The sequence below is a fragment of the Mobula birostris genome, chromosome 2, assembly GCF_030028105.1.
Source record: "Mobula birostris isolate sMobBir1 chromosome 2, sMobBir1.hap1, whole genome shotgun sequence".
NCBI lineage: Eukaryota > Metazoa > Chordata > Chondrichthyes > Myliobatiformes > Myliobatidae > Mobula > Mobula birostris.
In genome coordinates this window covers 3,927,330-3,950,771 of record NC_092371.1, presented here as the reverse complement: position 1 = coordinate 3,950,771, position 23,442 = coordinate 3,927,330, and the positions used below count along the sequence as shown (strand labels likewise).

Genomic DNA, 23,442 nt, shown 5'->3' with positions numbered 1-23,442 from the left:
AGGGGGAGGGATGGAGCCAAGAGCTGGACAAGTGATTGGCAAAAGGGATATGAGAGGATCATGGGACAGGAGGCCCAGGGGAGGATCATGGGACAGGAGGTCCAGGAGAGGATCATGGGACAAGAGGACCAGGGAGAAAGACGGGGGGGGGGGGGGAACAGAGGATGGACAAGGGGTATAGTCAGAGGGACAGAGGGAGAAAAAGGAGAGAGAGAGGGAGAGAAAGAATGTGTGTATATAAATAAATAATGGATGGGGTACTAGGGGGAGGTGGGGCACTAGCGGAAGTACTTCCCTCTGTCCCTCTGACTATACCCCTTGCCCATCCTCTGTTTCCCCCCGCCCCCCCCCGTCTTTCTCCCTGGGCCTCCTGTCCCATGATCCTCTCGTATCCCCTTTTGCCAATCATCTGTCCAGCTCTTGGCTCCATCCCTCCCCCTCCTGTCTCCTCCTATCATTTTGGATCTCCCTCTCCCCCTCTCACTTTCAAATCTCTTACTAGCTCTTCCTTCAGCTGGTCCTGACGAAGGGTCTCGGCCTGAAACGTCGACTGTACCTCTTCCTAGAGATGCTGCCTGGCCTGCTGCGTTCACCAGCAACTTTGATGTGTGTTGCTTGACATAACCCTCCATTTTTCTATCATCCATGTGCCTATCTAAGAGTTTGGTAAGAACTTCTAATGTATCTGCTTTACCAAAACCCCTGGCAGGGGTGTCTGTGTAAAGAAATATTTACATCTGACATCCCTCCGATACTTTCCTCCAATTACCTTAAAATGCTCCCTTCTATTAGCAATTTTCTCCCTGGGAAAAAGTTTCTGACTATCCACTCTATCTTGTACACCTCCATCAGGTTTTGATTTCTCATTCCTGCTACAATTCTGCACATACACATTCGAGATCCCCTCGTCCTCTAAATAATAATGGTCTGCCCCTTGGTTTAATTGCCCAGTAACCAATATTGCCCATGTTCACTGGATTTTCAGATCATTCACTGCTTCCTTTTGCATAAAATAGACCTAAAGCATCTTCCAAGTAATAAATAAACCCCAATTAAAAAGCAGCTCAGTCGCTGGTCCGATGACAGGTAAGCAGAGGTAAGTGGAAGGAAGCATGTGTACCAAACCAGAGAGCAAATCGTTTTAGTACTTCTTAACAGAGATGGGACACACAGATCTAAATGTGGTGTAAGTGGCTGGATGCTTGCAGTTGCTGTGAAGATCCTCTTGATTCTATGTGACAGGAAAGGACAGGCATGAAGTGGGAGAAGTGCCAGAAGAAAGACCTATAAGGAAAAGGCCAGGCTTTCATTAATTAAGCCCCCTTCACAATCATCAGTCTCCTGGCCGATAAAGAACTTTTGAAGCACTGTCACTGTAAGTGAGGGTCAAGGAAAGACATGATCAAGAGATTTTTTTAACATTAAGAACCATTTACTTGACGAGTCAAGCGTCAGAGTCATTCATTAGACAAGCACTTGAATTGCCTTGGCTGGGAAATGGGATTAGTATGGATGATAATTGATTTAAGAGTTAAGATTGGCCTTATTTGTCACAAGTACATTGAAATATTGAGACATACAGTGAAACACATCGTTTTGCATCAAATCAAATCAGTGAGGATTGCGCTGGGGGAACCCACAAGTGTCACCACCCCTTCCAGAATTTACCGATTCTTTGGAACGTGGGAGGAAACCAGAACACTGAGGGGAAACCCATGTGGTCACAGGGAGAAAGTACAAATTCCTTACAATGCTGAGAATCGAATACCAATCGGTGATTGCTGGAGCTGTAAAGCGATTGTGCTAACTGATTAGCTACCGTGCAGCCCCAATAAGAGATGTTGCTGGGAAAACAATTCATGTGGACTCACTGCAAGCAGGGTCAAACCTACACAGGGAAACTCCTTTGGATTTCCAGTCCAATGCCTTAACTACTCGGACAGCGCAGCTGCATTTGTGACAGGATGGATAAAAGTTGTTGTTTCTGTGCAGTCTGACAATGATTAAGGTCCACAGATACAGTCATGAACAATTTGCTCTGGGTATTCAAGGATTTTTTTTATATCCAGAGGAACTCAGTCCTACGAGGAGCAGTTGAGATAGATTGCCTGGGTGCATACAGGGCACACACAAGAAAAGACAGATGCTGCTGGAGAGACTCAGTGGATCAGGCAGCATCTCTGGAGGTGAACAGACCTCCGCTCCAAGTTCCTCCTGAAGTTCATTTTTTGCATTTAGGGGAAATTGGGTGGGCAATATAAATACAAGTTAGAGATGTGAAGAGACACTGGGATACAGAAACAGGTGTACAAAATCATGAGGGTATAGATACAGAGACAGCATGATGACACACAGGGAAAGGGAACTAAAATCTAGAGAACAAAGTTTTAAGGTGAGAGGTGAAAGATTCAAAAGGGATCTAAGGGGCAGCTTCTCCATGCAAAGGATGGTCAGTGTATTGATCAAACTGCCAGAGAAGGTGGTTGAGGGGGGTACAATAACAACATTTAAAAGACTTTTAGATAAGTACAAGGATAGGATGGTTTAGATTAGAGAGATAAGGGCCAAACATGAGCAAATAGGACTAACTTAGGTAGGCACCATGGTATCAGATTCTCGAAATTTTGAGCAAAACACACAAGATGTTTGAGGAACTCAGCAGAGTCAGACAGCATCTATGGAGGAAAACACATAGTTGATGTTTCAGGTCGAGACCGTTCATCAGGTCTCAGTCCAACCATCAGCTGTTTATTTCTCTCCATTGATGCTGCCTGGCCTGATGAGTTTCTCCTGCATTTTGGGTATGGTGCTTGGCATGGATAAGTTGGGCCAAAAGGCCCATTTCTCTCAATAACACCATGTGTAAACACCCACCAAAACCAGCATCTATCCATTCATAATAACGCTACATTATTCTCATTTTATGTCTGCCACAGCCTATCAACTGTCTCCAGACTGAACACCTCCCAGAGAGAGTAAGCAGAGGTGCACCCTGTGAATTTGTTTATTATTGTCATAGGTACTGAGATCTAGTGAAAAAATTCTCTTATATACTGTTCATGGTCTGGATCTCAACCTGAAGTAGGTCCTGAATTCCTAAGCTGCTGCCTCTGTAGAAGTAGATATAGAGAGATACAGCCTGGGAATGGGACCTTTGTTCCACTGAGCTCCATTAACAATAACCCTACATGAATCTATTTTCTTTTATTCTTCCTATTCCATCCCTCACCCATACTAGAGCGGGGACAATTTACAATGGACAAGTAACGCACTTGGTTGGGACGTGCGTGAAAACCGGGACACCTGGGAGAAACCCACACAGTCACAATCTCCAGATAGGCAGTGCTGGAGGTCAGGGTGTCTGGAGGAGACACAGCAGCTCTATTGGCTGCACCAGTGGGCCACCAGAGAGCAGAATAGTACAGATGGCCCGAATGGCCTTCTGTTCAAGTTCAAGCTCAAGCTCGTACACTATGTTCTGAACAAAGCATACAGCATGATAAATGAACTCAGAAGGTCAGGCAGTGTTTATGGAGAGGAATAAGCAGTAGACCTTTAGGGCCAGGACCCTTCATCAGGCAGTCCAGTCCTGGCCTTAAACATCAACTGTTTATTCATTTCTATACAGGTATATGCTGCCTGATTTCCAGCATCCGCACAATCTCGTACTGAAAAACGCTTAACCATTTAAAACCTGAGGGCTCCAAAGTCAGAAGAGGAGGAGAAGAGGAATGTGCCAGCATCCAGCAAAGGGGAGATGAAGTGCACATCATGTAGAGGCCATCCTTGAGTAAGAAACAACTTCTGTTTTTAAATTGTTCCATAAGGCGACTTTGCCCTTAAGTCACAAAATGCACAAAAATCACTCAACATGATAACCATTCCACAACAGACTGTAATGAACAGCATCAAAAGTGTATAAGACTGATGAGAGAGAACAATTACTAAAGTGGGGGGGAGAGAGAGATGGACAGGGAAAGAAAATGAGAGTGAAAGCGAGAAAGATTGTGAATGAGAAGGAGAGAGAGAGAATGAGAGAGTGAGAGGGAGACAGAATGCGTGTGTGTGTGAGAGAGATAGAGACAGAGTGAGAGTGCGTGAGAGACAGAGGCTGGGGGAGAGTGAGTGTATAAGAAAGTGAGAATGAGAGAGTGTGAGAGAGAATATGAGAAAGAGTGAAAGAGATAGAGGAAAGAAAGGAAAATAGTTCGACCATTTGTAGGAGTGACTGGAGCTTAGACTTTTAAATTTAATAATATGGACACCCCTACATGAGTGAGCTCCCCATTAGTCAGGTATTTGTAACCCTGGAAGGGCCTGTATGCTGCAGAATCTGTGCTTGGCAATTCAGCTCTCTGTGAATACTGATGCCATTGGGCTTTCTTTAGGTATTAATGAAGGGATCCTCTGACTGAGAAGTTAGCCTGGTTCAGTGGACAGTACTCTCACCAAAGCAGTAGGCTATGTGCCAAAATCCCACTTCAGATTCTCACAGGCAAAATGGAGGATCGCACTCCAATGTTAGAACAGCATCTGCACTGTGAGAAGTGTGGCTCTTGGTTAACACACTGGCATGAGGCTCCACCTACTGTAGAGTCACACAGCACAGAAATAAGCCATTCAGCCCAACTAGTACATGCTGACCACAATTCCCACCTAAACTGGCCCCATCTGGCTGCATTTGGGACATATTCTTGTCCAAGCCTTTATTAACCAGGAGATTGAGTACAAGAACCTCTAGGTAGTGTTTCAGCTCTATAAGACTCTGGTTAGACCACACTTATTGTCAATTCTGGTGCGCTCGTTATAGGAAGAAAGTGGAAGCATTAGAAAGGATACAAAGAAGAAAATCAGGATGCTGTCTGGATTATGAGGAAAGTTTAAGTGAGCTAGGGCTTTTTTCTTGAGGCAAAAGGAGTTGAAAGGTGACTTGATTCAGGTATGTAAGGTTATAAGAGGCAGACAGCCAGCACCTTTTTGCAGGGCAGCAATGTCCAATACCAGAGGACCCCCTTTTAAGGTGTGTGGTAGAAGGTTTAGGGGAGATGTCAGAGGTAGATTGTTTACACTGAGATTGGTAAGTCTGGAACTTACTGTTGAGGCGGTGATGAGGCTGATTAGAGACTCTTAAATAGGGACACGCATGTAAGAAAAATTGAGCGTACTGGGAAAAATGGAGTGGTGTAGGAGAGAGGGGTTAGATTAATCATGGATTAGGTTAAAATGCTGGCATAACATCATGGGCTAAAGGGCCCATACTGTGCCATACTATTCTATGTACCTTCTAAATATTGTCAATGTATCTGCCGCAACTACCTCCTCTGGCAGCTCGTTCTATAACCCTACCACCCTCTGTGTAAAATGATTGCCCCTCAGGTTCCTATTACATCTCTCCCCCCCAAACCACCTCTCATCTTAAACCCACGCCCTCCAGTTCTTGATTCCTCAATTCTGGGAGAAGGACTGTGTACATTTAACCTATCTCTGCCCTTTGTGATTTTACTCACCTCTGTAAGATCACTCCTCAGTCTGCTACACTCAAAAGGTATGTGGAAAAGAGTCCACAGTCATGAACAGGAAGAGGAGAGAGAATATCCTCACGCAGTTTATTCCCTGGGCCCGCAGTAACTACAGCATCTCTGCAGGATCTTGTTGAATTCAACGTGTGACCACAGCTATGAACTCTAACCATGAAGAGGTTTGGGATGTGCTGAGGTTGGAGAAGAAATAAAGCATATTGAGGAATGCAAGATGGAGAGAGGGATATGGGAAGAGTAAAACAGAGTGGTATGATTGAATTGATGTGGGTTTGTGGGAACTTGGAGCACGGACAGGATTGAGATAATGTGGTGTGATCTCTCCATATTGCATATCGGGATGTTGCTTAGCAACAACAGCTTTGGTTGGGACAATTTATGCAAATCAGAGGGCTAAACACATTTATCCAATGATCTGCAACCACTCATAACAATTTTGCGCTATTTAAAAAAAAAGAGCAAAATCTATGCTTTAAATAGGTTTCATTCTGTAGAACGTAGCAAAATGATAAAAAAAAAAAGCAGATGGATGAATCATTTGTGACAGGTTCAGGATTAGATTCATACAGAGGAACAACGAAGGTACAAAGGACACAGCCATGTTTCTGCGCGCGTGTGCATGCGCATGAGCGTGTGTTCATCTGCGTTTCTAACTTGCTGCTTATGACTGTAACTTTGGAACAATACAGATAAAGCAGATGATGCTGCTGGTAAGTATGGGTCACTGCATGGAGAAGGCAAAAGGCTGCTTCCTCGTCACTCGAAACTGTGGCTCCAGGAATCTGATCATGACTTCCTCACGGCCCCTGAGGGACAGGCTCCATGAGGTGCCAAATGTAGTTTTCACCTTCCCCCTTTGACTGTGAAGGTTGCCTCTGGGTTTCTGTGGTCTCTAAAGACCTGTTGGTGGTTGAGTTAATTAGCCGTTCCCGTTCTAGGAAGATCAAGCCGGTAGGAAAGAGAATGGGTTGTGGGGTAATGCCATGGTCTGCAGACTGGACCAGTCAGATTTAGGCTAATTCTGATCCAGTCAAACAAAACATAGGATAGTACAACGTAGGAACAGTCCATTTTTACACCAGGAGGAGCCGGGGTGTTGGAGGCAGCAGGGAAAGGGGGCGAACGGCTCGAGTTTTGTGAGCAACTGAAGGGTGAACAAATTTCAAAGTGAGGTTTAATGGAAACCATGCAGTGCTGTGAGATTAAGCCTTTCACCGGTTCCTGAAACTCTCGTTGGGAAGTGACCAGAGTAGGATCTGACACAGTGAAACGTGACGTGCTGTAACACGTGGGAACGGCGTCTAGACATTTGCTGATGTGGTTCAAGGACTGCTAAGACAAACAGCACTAACTGCACTTCCTTCCACAACACTGACATCCCATGCTCTGCACATCTCCAGTCTGCTCTGCATTTCTGCGGATTACTTCACTTACCACCGATTTAAGATGTTGGTAATGAGGTAGTTGGTTGCAAACTCTCACATTAGGCTTTTATGTTTCCCAGCTCAGTCTATGGGAGGCTTTATGCCCACTGGAGAGGTCTATAATCAGATTCACATTCCCACTATCAGTGCAGTACTCCTTCGGTACCGCTGTGGGAAGCTTCCGCCAGGGTACATTCTCAAATGTGTTTTAGTAATATATCCAGGAGATGATTGCAGGCAGAAACTGATTCTTGTTTCAGAGTGAATGCAATCCACAGTCAAAGGTTCTAGGACAATACTCATTCTTCTGACAGTCCCCTGCTTATCAGGTTCCTATTAAATTTCTCCCCTTTCACCTTAAACCTGTGCCTCGCAATTCTTGATTCCCTATCCTTAGGAAAAAGACTATTCATTCACCCTGTCTATATTCCAAATGTCGCTACATCAACACCTTGTACAAATACAACATGACGTCCCAACTTCCATACTCTGAGCCATGACTAAGGAAGTCCAGCAGGCCAAAACCTTCTGTACCAATGATGCCACTTGCATTTCTCAGCTCATTTATGGGAGGTGCAATAATGCCCATCATGTGAGTACCTTTCTCCCAGGATTGACATGTCTAATATTGCATGGTTAAGGTGACAGGGAGTAAGTTAAAGGAGATATGCCAGGCAAGATTTTTTTTTTGAACAAGAGTGGTGAGTAATTAGAATGTGTTGCCAGGGGTGGTGGTGAAGACAGGTACGATAGAGGAGTTTAAGAGGCTCTTAAAAAGGCACAAGAACGTGCAGAGAATGGACCATGTGTAGGCAGATTGGATGAAATTAGTCCAACACACAACATCTTGGAATAAAGGGCCAGTTTCTGTGTACAGCTCTATTTTCTTAATATCAGGGTCCCTCCATCCACTGAAAACACTCATTTACTACTTCAAAACCCGCCATCTATTCAGCCCGTCATCTATTAAGTCTCCCCTTGCTCAAGCATAACAGATTACTGAAATCCCCTACATTTTTCTTCGTTGATCACCTTTACAGAAAGGCATGCTGTTTGGAATGGAGCAAGAAGCTATCTCGCTCTAGGGAAGATGAGAGCAGTGGGTTTTTTGAATAAAAGTTAGGAAATCCAATAGTTAGTGCTGCTAACTGTCAAATACTACCCTCACCCCCTCGACTGACAGAAGGAGGAGGTCACGGACAGTGACTATCATCACCACTACACAGGCTGACAATACTTAGACTGGCAGGAGCAACAAACTCTTCAGCAGGAAGAAGAGCTGAACTGCAATGAACCCTGGTAACAGTGGGAGAGGTGAAGAAAATGGGAGACAGGGAGGCAGTAACTAAAGAAGCAGACTGATGGAAGACAGATTGTAGGAGTTGGAGAAGCTAATGCACATGGAACTGGTACAGGGTCAAATGACTGAATGGAGAGAGGCTGTGCATTGTAAATCGATACGGAGCTGACAGCAAGAAAGCACACAGTTCACTGGCTGGAAAGCCCGCGTGGAGACTACAGGCATCTGCTCAGGGAGAGCTGCTCTGCTTGCACTGGCAGGCGACTAACAAGCAGGGGTGAGGGCGGGGGCACAGCTCGGGTATGCAGCTGTGGAAGTGAATGGCTGGCCCGTTCCTCAGCGAGTGCCGCCTGCTGCCCCGCTGAAAAGAAAGAAGTCGTGTGGAGAGAGCGAGGGGGAGAGAGAGAGAGAGAGAGACCGAGCAAGAGAGCGAGAGAGAGAGAGATGATATGAATGAGCGGCATTCATACCAACAACTTAGCGCAACCAGGATCGTGAAGTGGGGAAGTGCTGAGTGGTGGTGATTCCCAGGAATCAGTATATAATTGTTAAGGAGAAAAATAAATACCGGCAGGAGCAGACAGCTTGGATCCGCACAGATCGGAACGGCTCGAGGGTAAAAGGAGGGGAGATTTCTTCATGCTCCCTTCATCTGTGCCACGCTCTCTCTCGTGAACACAAAATGTTGTGGCTTCCTGCGAAGCCCGTGCACACTTCCTTATTTAATGGCCTGTAATTTCTCCAGACTGCAGACCACCCTTTTGTAGTCTGCGACAGCAGGGCTCTCCTGGCAGGCAGCCAGCACTCACAGTTGCCTGAGAATAAGCTCCTGACTCCCAAGAGCTAGGGCTGGGGAGGAATTTGCAGAGGCCAGCGTGTGTGTGTGTGTGTGTGTGTGTGTGTGTGTGTGTGTGTGTGTGTGTGTGTGTGAGAGAGTGTGTGTGTCTGTGTGAGACTGTGTGTGTGTGTGTGTGTGTGTGTGTGTGTGTGTGTGTATATATATATATATATATATATATATATACACACACACATACACACACACACTCTCACACACACACACATACATATGTGTCTGAGTGAATGTGTGTGTGTGTGTTTGTTTTCAGACAAAGGAATTTCAGACAGGCTGCTTTGACGGGCAAGGAGAGAGGAAATCCCTCACCCCACCCCCATACACATCGCTCCTAATGCCACACAGCATTTTGAAAAATAAAACCCTACACACATACACACATATTTCTTGATACTCACAGCTCAGACTCCTCCCCTCTCCTGTACTGCTGCTCCCCACAGCTGTTTGAAGAATGAAAGAAGTGATTCAATGCAGCCCTCTCTACAGTGGCCGGGCAGCCCCACATTCTGTGCCATCCCTCCAGGGACGGCCAAAACCCTTTCAAGCGGGCACACCTTGCCAGGCGCTTATGTTTACAGAGCGGTGAGGGACCCGTGGACCACAATGCCTTGCGGACTTCCAGTCCGAGGTAAAGAACCGGTTCCAGCCAGTCGTAACCTCAGGCCTATAGTAATCTCCCAAAAAAACTTTCTTCCCCCCCTTCTTTTTTGGCGGTCCCGAGTAAATAGGCTGGGAGAAATGCACGCAATCGCCCGCTCAAGCCTGACTTCGGGTGGGTTAACTCTTTCACTGCCATGCAAGCGGGAGCGCCTGTTTGGCACCAGCACGCTTTCAGTATCGGTTTAAACTCCCCCCCCACCCCACCAAACACCGTTCTTAACCCTTTAAGCTCGTTGTTTCCACATTAGCGGCTATAGACAACAAGGACACGTTGCCCCTGGTGTAGCACTCACTCGACAGCAAGGGTGCTGAGGAAGAGGCAATGCATCCAAACCCTAGTTCAGCCCATGGACTGCTGGACAAAATGATTTCATTCCATGTGGGGACTGAACCCAGAGATGACCCTCACCTGTACTGGGTGAGAGCAAGTGATCTTTTGCAGGCCAAACCCCGCTTTGTAAAACTTGCCCAACTAGTAAATGTCACTGGGCAGTCTGGTAGCACGGTCGGACGGGGATGAGGGGATGGGGGGGGGGGTAGATCCACTGCCTCTCGGCTCCACAGACCCAGGCTCAGTCTCGACCTCTGTTGCTGCCTTTCTGTGCATGGAGTTTGCACATTCTGCCAGCAATTACTGGGTTTCCACTGGGTGCTCCAATTTCCTCCCACAACCTAATGCTGTGCAGGACCAGTGGGTTAAGTGGCCGCTGTCTATCTCCAAGCGTGTGAGTGAAGGGGAAGATCTGAGGCAGTGAGGGAGATGAGGGGAGAATAACAGAAAATGTCTAATGTAGAATTAATGTAAATGGGTCAAGTTAAACAAAGGAGCTGCATCTCTCTATATCTATATCACCTCAGAGGCAGCAGCTTGAGAATTCAAGCCCAACTGAGGTAAAGATCCCCAGCACTGAGACAGTGCTGTACTGTCCAAAGCACAGTCCCTCTGTACAGACAGCCAACCTAACTGCTTCTCATTCCCTCTTTTGGGTGTTAATGACTCTCGCCTCTACCCAGGTCACTTGAGAGGAGTTCTCTGGTTGTTACATTTCATATCCACTCCCCAACAATGTCAAAAGAAAATAACATCACATGTAATCGTACACCGGCTGACTGGACATAATGCCACCCTGCTGGTTGGGCCTGGCTGGCCATTCACTTCCAACATCACACTCCCACCACATGGCAAGGAGGAAAATATTCAGACATTTGAAACAATGCAACATTTTACTGCACTGTCTGAATGTGACTGAGACAGATAGACTCAAATTTTCATATTATTTAGGTGGGCGCCTAAAGCACCATTGCAAAGTGGCTCCAGGCCAAGAGAGGAAAAAAGAATTTGTAATGCAGATAGCCGGAGGATGGCAGACACACAATGGGCTGAAGAGCCTGTTTCTGTGCTGTACCATTCCACTCCTACCGAGTCCATGGAATCTCCAGCCCACAACTGGAACGGGAGTGAGAGCTTCAAGAGCCCACCACTTCACACACTACCAACTCAGCCACCTTCTGCCTCATTTGTGGAAGTCTGTGGATCGATAGCACCCTTCATAGAAATTAAGTGGAAGCAGCCCATCCTCCATCTCAGAAGTCATAATATGGTAAAGTAGGAATGACATCATTGACCATGACATCAACCACGTGATGGCATTCTCAGCTCCAAGTCCCAGCCCCAGGCTGTGTGCTAAGGGCGCTGAGTGGTGAGCAGAATACTTATTTACCTAGCAGCTGTGGGCTGGAAATTCCGTCCATGAGATTAAGAACATTTCTGGCATTTTCAGTATTTAGTGACCATCTCTCAACGTGTCCAAATCGAGGGGTCTGGAATTGCACAAACCAGATTGGGTAAGAATGGAAAATTTCTATCCCTCAAGTATCTTAATGCTCAGATAGGTTACAGCAAATCATTAGCTGGTTACCATCACGAATTTTGTTAAAAATTCCAGATTTATGTTATTACATCAATGTAATTTCCCACAACCCTGTGCTAGTTTCAAACTGGTGTCTCTGGATCAACAGTTCAGAACTACGGCCGGCTTCAATAAATTATCTATTCCACTCACAGCTCCCAGTGGGCAGGAGGTACAGAAGTCTGAAGTTCAAGAACAGCTACTTCCCTTCAACCACTCGGTTCTTGAAGTGACCGGCACAACCCTAATCACTACAGTTTAGCAGCACTATGACCACTTTGATCACTTTGCACTAAAAGGAACTTCATTTTTTTCTTCATTCTTGTCAAAATTAAGTATAATTTACGTTTACATTTTATTTTCCTGATGAATTCTGGTTATCTAATGTTATGTGACTGTGATGCTGCTGCAAGTAAGTTTTTCACTGCACCTATGCAAATATGTACGTGTGCATATGACAATCAACTTGACTTTGACTTTATAGACCAGCAGTGTGGGATTTTTTAAACATAAACTGCACAGAATCCACAGCTCAGAAACAGTAATTCAGCCCAACAAACCTGTGTCAATTCATTGGCCACACACCATCCTCCTGCCATATCAGATTGTGCTTTTAATCTTTCTTCCTCCGTGTTCATCTAGATTCCCATTCACTAAATCAATGCCAATTCTTCTATGAGCAAGTTCCATTGGTACTTTTGTCTCCAAAGACATTAGTGTAACTTCAAAGAATGAAAAGCTTCATCAGTATCTAAAATACATCTTATGGAAATGTTTGTTTGATGATGAACTTCAATAAAAAATAAATTACAAAAGAAAAGAGAAAAGCTTCAGCCAGGGTCAGTAATCTACCACATCATTAAGGACTCTCACCATCTCGGATGTGCCTTCTTCTCATCACTAATACCATGGAGGAGGTACAGAAGTGTGAACACACACACTCAACATTTTAGGAACAGCTTCTTCCCCTCCACCGTCAGATTTCTGAACAGTCCACGAATCCATGATCGCTAACTTACTATTCGTCTTTTGCACTTTTTATTTGTTTGTAATTGATAGTGTATTTTATGTATTTCACTGTACTGCTGTCACAAAACAACAAACTTCACAACATATGTCAGCAAAAATAAACCTGATTCCGGTTCAGCTTCAAGGCTGACAGTTACCCAGGCCCAGGGTCAAGTTGCAGTTTCCCACTTTGTGATGGGGGTCATTCTTTCTGCTCATGTAATTTATGGCAGCGTGGACCCAGACATACAGGATAGAATCAGGCCCTTCAGACCATCAAAACCCAGCATCCCCCCAAATCCTACAATAATCCCAATTTATTCTCTTCACATTCCCACCAACTAACCCTGCAAAATTCTACCCCTCACCTACACACTGAAGGGAGGAGCAATTTACAGCAGCCAATTAATCCACTTACCAAGCACATCAAGATGGGGATAACATATAAACTCCACACACACAGCACCAGAGATCAGAGTATAAGATACAGGAGCAAAATCAGGCCATTTGGTGCATCAACCCTACTTTGCCATTTAATCGTGGCTGAATTTTTTTCTCTATCCCTATTCTCCTGCCTTTTCCCTGTAACCCTTTACCAACCAAGTAGCTATTAATCTCTTCCTTAAATATACATCAATTTGGCCTCCAGAGCCCTCTGTGGAAACGATGTCCACAAATTCACCAGACCTCGGCTGAAGAAATTCCTCCTCATCTCTGTTCTATAAGGACATTCCTTTATTCTGAGGCTGTGCCTTCTGGTCCTGAACACTCATACTGATAGAAACATCCTCTCCATGTTTACTCTATCCGAGTCTTTCAGTATCTGTTAGGCTTCAATGAGATCCTTTGGGACTCCATCGAGTAGAGGCCCCCAGACATAAAACAGGTTAAGCCTTTCATTCCTGGGATCATTCGTGTGGACCTCCTCTGGACCAGCACATCCTTCCTTAGATATGGGACCCAAAATAGATCATAATAGTCTGATCAATGACTTGCAAAGCCTCAGCAGTACATCCTTGCTTTTATGTTTTTATAGTCACTTTAAGTTTTTGCACTTCACTACTTCTGTAAAACAACAAATTTCACATCATACACGCCAGTGATAATAAACCTGATTTCTGAATTCTTTCTGCACTGCTGGGATTGAACCTGGGTCTCTGCAACTGTCAGATGGCTGCTCTGATAGCTGTGCCAATCTTCCCATTTTCCCTCTAGACGCCTTAAGCTCTGTTACATTCCTTGCTTGCATCTGGCTTTTAGATGTTAAACCACATGCTCCCCACCTCCTCCCAGCGCTCGAGGCTGGGCCATTTCTAATAATGTATCTGCTGATCAGTAGGAGGGAAGGAGGTGCTACCCATGTTATGCCAAGTCAGTAAGTGTCAAACCAACACTTGTGCTCTTACGGTTAATCTCAAAGAATGAGAAACATTTACCAGTTTAAGGAAATGCAGCTTCTGCATGCTAGGGAAGCTCAGCAGGTCAAGCAGCATCTCTGAAGGAAAATGAACAGTGACCTCTTGGGCACAGCCCCTTCATCAGAATGGGTGAATAGTACAGCACAGTACAGGCTCTTTGACCCCACTCCAAGATCAGTCTAACCCTTTCCTCTCACTCAGCACTCCATTTCTCTTTCACACAAAATAATCTGCAGATGCTGGGGTCAAAGCAACACTCACAACACGCTGGAGGAACTCAGCAGGTCGGGCAGCATCCATGGAAACAATCAGTCAACGTTTCGGGCCAGAACCCTTCGTTGGTCCTGACGAAGGGTTCCGGCCCGAAACGTCGACTGAGCGTTTCCACGAATGCTGCCCGACCTGCTGAGCTCCTCCAGCATGTTGTGAGTGTTGCCATTTCTCTTTCACCCATGTGCATATCTAAGAGTCTCTTAAATTTCCCTAATATATCTACTTTCACCACCAGCAATCCATGCACCCACCACTCTGTAAAAAAAAACCATCTCTGACATCTCCACTCTACTTTCCTCCAATCACCTTAAAAGTATGCTCTTTCATATTAGCCAATGCTGCCCTGGAAAAACATGCTGACTGCCAACTCTATCTATTTCTCTTATTATCTATACAACTCTAATCTCCCACTCATCCTCCATCACTCCAAAGAGGAAAAACCCTACCTCACTCAACCTTTCCCCTAAGACATGGTCTCTAATATAGGCAACATCCTGGTAAATCTCCTTTGTGCTCTCTCTAAAGCTAGATGTAACTAGAGTTTAACTCGGTGTAACTAGAGTTTTATAGAGCTACAACATTATCTTGCAGAGGATGGTGAACCTATCGAACTTCCACAACAGGAGACTGTGGAGATGATAGGATTTCTAGACAGAAAAGACATCAGACAATGCTGGGATTGTGGACACAGGGACAAAGAGTTTTACAGCACAGAAACCATTCATCCATGCCAACCAAGGTGCCTTCCCAAGTTAGCACCATGTGCCAGCATTTGGTCCATGCTCCTCTAAGTCTCTTTTTTATCCATGTACCTGTACAAATGTCTTTTAAATATTGTAGCAGTACATGTACTTTCTCATTCCATAAACCCACATGAAAAACTTGCCCCACAGTTCCCCTTTAAATCTTCCCTCTCCTACCTTAAACCTCCAGCCTCTGGTTTTAAATTCTCCTACCCTGAGAAAAAGAGTGTGACTACCCATCTTATAAAGCCTGATGCTCCTCCACTCCTTGACAATCAGTCACTGCATGTCCAGTCTCTCCTTACAACTCAAGCCCTCCAGCTCCAGAAACATTCACCAGTCTCTGTGAGGTGATGTTGTGCCCTCGCTAACTATAACTCAGCCATGTTACATACTGAATGGCAAAACAGATTTAAAGGACTTATGAAGGGTCTTCGCTCAAAAAGTACGCTCCATTGATGCAGCCTTACCCAGAATTTTGTGTACTTTGTTCAAAGGACAAGAAGTTATACGGGGTATACACACTCAGTGGCCACTTTACGAGGTACAACTGCTCGATAACACAAATATCTAATCAATCATGTGGCCCCAGCTCAATGCTTAACCAATTTCCCCCGGGATCAATAAAGTATGACTATGACTATGACTAAACGCATGCAGATAATGGTCAAGAGGGTCAGTTGTTGGTCAGACCAAACATCAGGATGGGAAGAAATGTGATCGAAGTGACTTTGACCATGGAATGATTGTTGGTGCCAAGAATGAAGCTGTGGAACAGACTGGGGTCCACTGAAGGCAGGACAAGTAAGCATTATTTAGTAAGTAAGCGAGGATCCAAGAATTTCATATCCCTCATGTTCTCAGCAGGCCGGGCAACATCTCTAGGAAGAGGTACAGTCGACGTTTCAGGCCGAGACCCTTCGTCAGGACTGTGTGTTGCTTGAATTTCCAGCATCTGCAGAATTCCTCGTGTTTCCCTCATGTTCTCCCTATTGTACTGGAGAACAAACCACGAGACACACAGGCATTTCTCTTCAGAGAATCCTGCCTACAACAGCACACCTCAGGCTAAAATAAAAGACAGCGGGGATCTGCAAGTTTGAAATCATGGGGTGGGATGCAAAATCAAATGTTTTTCTTAAATATGGATGCATGATAGAGCTCAGCTTGGGAACCCATTTCTTAAGTGGCAACCATTTCTTAAATGGCAAGGAATTTGGAATCGGAGGGGAACAGAGAGATCAAACCAGTGAGTTTGTACAGTGAGGGCTGATATTCTGTGTTGTTGTATTTTTTTATGATATTTTATATAGTTTTGTTGACTTGTATGTGCAAGGACTATGTCACGGAGGTGGGGGGGGAGAGGGGTGGTGCGTCAGGACTCTTATTCTGTGATTGTGATCTTGTGGTAATTGGCCTTTAGAAATGAATCAAGCACAAAGAAAGACCTGGGACTTCAATGAGTTAAGTTACAAGGACAGATTTCACAGACCTGGTTTGTATTCTGATCTGAAATGACGTGCTTAAGGGAGATAAAGGATCTCACAGGGTTGAGAGAGAAACTATTTCCCCTAACAAGGGAGTGCAGAACAAAGAAACCTTAAAATGAGAGCCAAGCCATTCTTCATAGATATGGTAAAGGAAATGCAAAACCCTTTCCACACAGGATAGTCTGCTGGGAAGGAGGGCTGGAGGTCAACTGGAGCTGTAGACTGAGGTTGATGGTTTCTTTTTGGGTTGGGGGTAACCAGGTAATTTGTTGGAAAGAAGGGAAAATGCTGAGGTGCAGATCATGATAATATTGGTTTGGGGGAAGAACGGCCTCCTCTTGGCCCACCCAATCCAGATATGCGTTCTAAACTTTGTGCAGGTTATCAGCAGGTATAGGTAGCTGTAACAGTGGCCAGGCTCAGCGGTGACACTGTGGGTCAACCAAGGTATAAAAATGGGTCTCAATCCAGAAAATGCAGGCCTCCCAAGTAATCATGCAAGGATGATGGAGGAGGGAACAGGCTCTCTGGCCTATGATATCAGCGCTGAGCACGATCCCAATTTAAAATTAATCTTGGGCAGAATAATCCCCTAAACTTGTTAGGGTTGTTTTTTCCCATCAATAAATATTACTACCTGTCATAATTGTTGGTTACAATTTTGCCATCTTGTCCAATGTGAACTGCTACGAACACATTTTTTTCCACTCAGTTTTGCCACGTGAACTGCCTCAATGCAAGGATGGATGCCAGCCTTGACTGAGCTACCCACTGATTACCCTCCACACTAGCCACAGCACACTTGAACTTCTACTTCTTTCTCTCTTGTATACCAAACCGCTTCCCTTATAATCCATCTCTACTGATCACTGCTCACTTTATTTGTCTCGCTGCAATCCACTTTCTCTGTTACCATTAAGAGTTAGAGAGTTGGTATGGCACCGAAGATTCCGGCAGATTTCTACAGATGTATCTTGGAGAGTATTGCAAATGGCTGCATCACTGCCTGTGTGGAGGCTCCAACGCACAGGCTGAAAAGGGGCTATAGCGGGTTGTAGGCTCAGCCAGCCCCACCACAAGTTCAATCCCTCCACCATTGTGGTGCCTCAAGAAGGTGCCCTCGTCACCTGGGACATGGCCTCTCCTTGTCACTACCGCTGACGTGGTACAGGAGCCTGAAGACCCACATTCAACATCTTAGGACACCTTTGTTCCCTCTGCCATCATATTTCTGAACGGGTCAGTAACCCATGACCACTACCTTATTGTTCCTTCTTAGCACCATTTATTTTTGTAACTCACGGTGATTTTTACATCTTGCCCTGTCATGCTGCTGGAAATGTCAGAGATTATGAACCTGATTCTGATTCTGTAATGCTATATTTTGCATTGTTTTCCTTATTATTTTAATACACTCATATATGGAATAATCTGTCTGGGTATCATGCAGACAAAGCTTTTCACTGTACCTCAGTAATAAACCAATCACTGGCTTCAAGGAGACAGTTCCCTGAAGGAACAAGAGCGTGTCACTGAAACAACCTGTGAGTCATGAGCTTATTAAATGATCTTGCACTGCGAACTTCACTTCGTGGATACAGCACATGGATGCAATCACAAGAAAAGGTGCGCCAACATCTTTGTTCTCAGAAACTTAAGGAGGCTCAGAATGTCACCAAACACTGACAAACTTCTACAGATGTACTGTTGAAAGTATCCTGACTGGTTGTACGATGGTCTGGTACAGCAAATCGAATGAGTGAGAGGATAGTGGACTGTGTCCGATACATCACGGGCACATTCCTCTCCACCATCGGCAGTTTCTACAAAAGGCGGTACCTCAAGACAAGATCCATCGCCAAAGACCCCCACTATCCAGGCTATGTCATCTTCTTGCAGCTGCCATGGGGCAGGAGGTACAGAACCTGAAGTCCCACACCACCAGGTTCATCACCAGGTACTTCCCTTCAACTATTCAGTTCTTGAACCAACCAGCAAAACCATAACCACCAAGAGTTTAGCAACATTGTGACTACTTTGATCACTGTGGACTACATGGACATTGTTTTCTTTTTCAGTTTTAATTTTGCTCTTTCTTGCAAAAATTGTTTTATTTATGTTTATGTTTTTCTTGTGAATGCTGCTTATCTGAAGCTATGTGCCAGTGAAGCTGCTCCAGGCAAGTTTTTCATTGCACATGCACATATGAGAATAAAGTTGACTTTGACTTCACCCAGAAAATGAGTGAGGAAGCCCAATAGCTGAAGAGCAGCGAGTCTGTTTTCGTATTTGGTCAACTCTCTGCTCCCTTGCCCTCCACAGTCTGCTCATCACCAAGTCATTTTGTTCCAGCTTCCTCTGAGGAATGAACTTCAAACGTTGGCCAATTCACTGCAAGCCTGACTCACCAACTGACATTTCCCCTAAATCTCCAAGCCTGCTTGAGTCAGAATCCAATCTGACATTCCAGCACCTCTACCAAGCCACTTCCCAGGAGGGCATTCGGCACATCAAGTGTGCAACAGCTGGCAGAATAGACGCAATAGAGCTCCACAATGGCACAGGTGCTGCCTCGCAGCGTCAGCGACTCAAGTTCAATCCTGACCTTCACTGTCTATGCAGAGTTTGCACATTTTCTCTGTGAGCGTGTGGGGTGCTCTGGTTTACTCTACGTCTCAAAAATATACAGCACGGAATCAGGCTCTGTAAATTGCCCCTAGTATATGTGAGAGGAAGATTCAGGAGAAAGGGCTGGAGAAGATCTTGGGAATATGGAGTGAATAAAATGGGTTAGGGTGGGATTAGTGTAAAAATTGCCTTTTGATGGTTAGTGAGAATTTGGTAAGACAAAGGTCCTGTTTCCATGCTGTATTTTCCAATGATTGTCACTTATTTTTTGGAACCTATATTCCCTACATTCCCATCATCTTCTCCAGATTCTACAATTTGCCTACATCAGGAAATAATTATTTTTTTTCCAGTGACCATTGACCCACACGCCTCTGGGAGGAAACCTACACAATCATTGGGAGAATGGGTGAACCCCACACAGACAGCACCAGAGATCAACGTCAAACCCACATCACTGGAACCCATAGGCAGCAGCACTAACCCCTGCATTGCTTGCTTCTGATGAAATATTAAACAGAGTTCTTGCATACTTTCCCGAGTGGACGCCATTCTTGAAAAAAAAACAGTAGTTTGCTCCAGTGACATGGGGAATGCTCACTGCTTGTGGAAGGATGGCTAGTTTGGCAATTATATGATGTTTGTCATGACCAGAGAATGTTTCACTGTCCAAAGAATTTTACAACCAATCTTTGACATCTAGTCACTGTTGTACTCTGGGAAACATTGCACCCAATTTGAACATGGAAGAATCCAGTCACAGTCTGCTTTACTAACAATTGTTGAAGTCCCTGGATAGTGATAATTGGATCTAAGAGGGCATAAAGTCATTGAACACAGAAACAGTCCCTTCAGTCCAACTGGTCCACGTCAACCAAATACATTGAGCTTCAGCTTAGTGGCTCATCAGAAGGCATATGGGTTAATACACGCAGTTACGTGGGATGTTACTAAAGTAGGAAGTTCTGTTATACACTTAAAAAACTGAGTGGACAGTTACGTCTGGGGTGGGTGGGGGAAGCCCTACTGATAGAACATAATAATGGGATCTCAGGGTCATGGAAGACTGTATCAGTAATAAAGGATGGAAGGCAGGAGTCTGATTGGAGTGACTGGGCTTGTATACTCTGGAATTTAGAAGGCTGAGAGGGGATCTTATTGAAACATATAAGATTATTAAGGGATTGGACACACTGGAGGCAGGAAGCATGTTCCCGCTGATGGGTGAGTCCAGAACCAAAGGCCACAGTTTAAGAATAAGAGGTAGGCCATTTAGAACGGAGTTGAGGAAAAACTTTTTCACCCAGAGAGTGGTGGATATATGGAATGCTCTGCCCCAGAAGGCTGTGGAGGCCAAGTCTCTGGATGCTTTCAAAAAAGAGATGGATAGAGCTCTTAAAGATAGCAGAATCAAAGGTTATGGGGATAAGGCAGGAACTGGATACTGATTGTGGATGATCAGCCATGATCACAGTGAATGGCAGTGCCGGCTCAAAGGGCCGAATGGCCTACTCCTGCATCTATTGTCTATTGATTGAGGGGTATAGATAGATAAACACACATAGTAGTTTTCCCAGCAAAGGGGAATAGAAAACAAGATGGCATAGGTTTAAGGTGAAGGTGAAATATTTAAAAAGGACTAGAGGAACAACTTCTTCACTCAGAGGGTGATGTATATATGTAAAGAGCTGCCAGAGAAAACGGTTGAGGGAGGTACAATAACAAGAGTTAAAAAAACATTTGGATAAGTATGTGCATGGATACGAGGGTTTAGAGGGATATGGGCCAAACATGGACAAATGGGTTGAGCTTGGTGGCCCTATTACCCCTTTTCCCATGAAGTGTTTACACTTTTTAGAATGCTGTTTATGTGCTAGTATTTATGCACATTTTATTCTGTATTCATATTTTAACTTCTAACTTTGTTGTATATAATTCATTATAATCATTGAATGTTTTTTGTTGCATGTCATACCCTGCCCAACACACCCCAGCAGATTTCGTATAGATGTAAATGTATATGGCGAGTGAGATTGATCCTTGTTCCTTGACTGGATGAATTGGGCCTACGTTATATGACACGGCACATAACAAACAATCATAGTTGAGAAGGCATTAATAACAGTGCCAGTGATATCCATACCCACTAACGTATGAACACAAATAATTGTAAAATCTATGGGAGGAAAGGGAGATTTCAACCAATTCTTTGTTGCTCTGAATTCCAGCAACTGCAGTTTTTTGTGTCTTCATCTCCTTGGGATTCTGAGGTGGCGTATTAGGGAAGCAGGTCTGCTGTACATGAAAATCAACTATAGCTGCAGATGCATGAAGTCTGAAATAAAAATGCACAATGCTGGAAAAATTGCAGGCCAGGAAGCATTTGTGGGAAGTGCAATCAACACTTCAGATCCGCAAAACTTTGTTGGAACTGGGAAAGGAAAAGACGGGTTAATTTTCAGTAAGTGAGAAGGTGGGGTAATGTGTAGAACAATAGGAGTGTCTGTGACAGGACAAGTTGAATTGGCTTAATGGGAGCAGTTACCATCGGGGAGCATCTGGGTCTAAATAACATTCTGGGACCGGGCTGGCACACCAGACTTATACCAACAGAATAAGAAAAACTGAACCAACATGATCCAGAAGCAGAAGATGGAAAATGCCAGAAAACCTCAGCAGGACAGGTTCACTCTCAGGTTCTTCAGGACTTGTGAAATCTAACAAAATTATTAATGACAACAAACAAAATGCTGCAGGAACTCAGCAGGCCAGGCAGCATCTATGGAAATAAAATACAGTCAATATTTTGGGCCAAGACTCTTCGGTAGGACTGGAGAAGAAAAAAAGACGAGGAGTAGATTTAAAAGGTGGGGGAGGGAGAGAGAAACACAAGGTGATAGGTGGAACTGGTAGGGGGAGGGAGAGAGAAACACAAGGTGATAGGTGGAACTGGTAGGGGGAGGGAGAGAGAAACACAAGGTGATAGGTGGAACTGGTAGGGGGAGGGATGAAGTAAAGAGCTGATTGGTGAAAGAAAAGGGAGAGTAAAATAGGAGAGAACACAAGGCCATGGAAGAAAAAAGTGGGGCGATGGGAGAGCACCAGAGGGAGGCAATGGGCAGGCAAGGAGATAAGGTGAGAGAGGGAAAAGAGGATGTGGAATGGTGGGGGTGGGGGACATTACCAGAAGTTAGAGAAGTCAATGTTCACGCCATCAGGTTGGAGGCTACCCAGACAGAATACAAGGTGTTGTTCTTCCAACCTGAGTGTGGCCTCATAATGACAGCAGAGGATTTCTCGAACTTCTGGTAATGGCCCTGCCATCCCTTTCACCATTCCCCGTCTCCCTTTCCCTCTTTCACCTCATCTCCTTGCCTGCCCATCGCCTCCCTCTGGTGCTCCTCCCCTCTCTTCTTTCTTCCATGGCCTTCTGTTCTCTCCTATCTTCTCCAGCCTTGTATTCCTTTCACCAATCAACGTCCCAGCCCTTTACTTCATCTCTCCCCCTCCTGGTTTCACCCATCACCTTGTGGTTCTCTCTCCCCTCCCCCATCTTTTAAATCCACTCCTTATTTTTTTTCTCCAGTCCTGCCGTAGGGTTCAGCCCGAAGCATCGACTATGCTTTTTTCCATAGATGCTGCCTGGCCTGCTAAGTTCCTCCAGCATTTTGTATGTTGCTTGGATTTCCAGCACCTGCAGATTTTCTCTAGTTAATAATGACAAACCTCAGAACAGTAACTCCAATTAGCAAATGTTAAGTTTTCCCTAAAAAAAAAGAAATAGTCCAAAATAGTCCAAAAGAAGTAATACTCCAAAATTTGCATCCACCTCAGTTGATTCTCCAAATCAGGCAAGTGACCTCCAGCCAAGCCACGTTATATAGATTCTTCACAGTGACTGCTTGTTAAGGGTGAAAGGGCAGACATGATGTGAGTCAGTACTCATTTTTAGGCCAGAATTGCTTTGTTTAGCTATCACCATCTTATAAACATCTTGGAAAGCAACCGCTCCTGGCTTCTAATGGAAAATGGCTATTGTTTCATCATTAGTCACAGGATGATGAATACAACACAATGGAATGATAGCTAGGCTCATTTATTTGGAATCAAGCTTTCTCTTGCACATTTCTTTAAGATACAGGGGACCATTTGCCCCATTGAGTCTATGCTAGTGCTCAGAGCATCAGTCCCACTA

General features: G+C 44.8%; 1 protein-coding gene across 8 annotated transcripts in view; it reads right to left on the bottom strand.

Moving 5' to 3' along the window:
• gatad2b (GATA zinc finger domain containing 2B) overlaps nucleotides 1-23,442 on the bottom strand; it is a 141,488-nt gene that overhangs the window by 65,955 nt on the left and 52,091 nt on the right. For 3 of the 8 annotated variants that reach the window (XM_072281114.1, XM_072281106.1, XM_072281099.1), the window contains exon 1: nucleotides 9,516-9,743. The exons of 3 other annotated variants lie outside the window; for them this stretch is intronic. In XM_072281114.1, coding sequence (XP_072137215.1) covers nucleotides 9,516-9,622 — 107 coding nt within the window. In that variant the 5' untranslated portion in view covers nucleotides 9,623-9,743. Of the gene's footprint in view, nucleotides 1-9,515; nucleotides 9,744-23,442 lie in introns of those variants that run through there. 2 more of the 8 variants (XM_072281093.1, XM_072281148.1) reach the window with 2 other exon arrangements.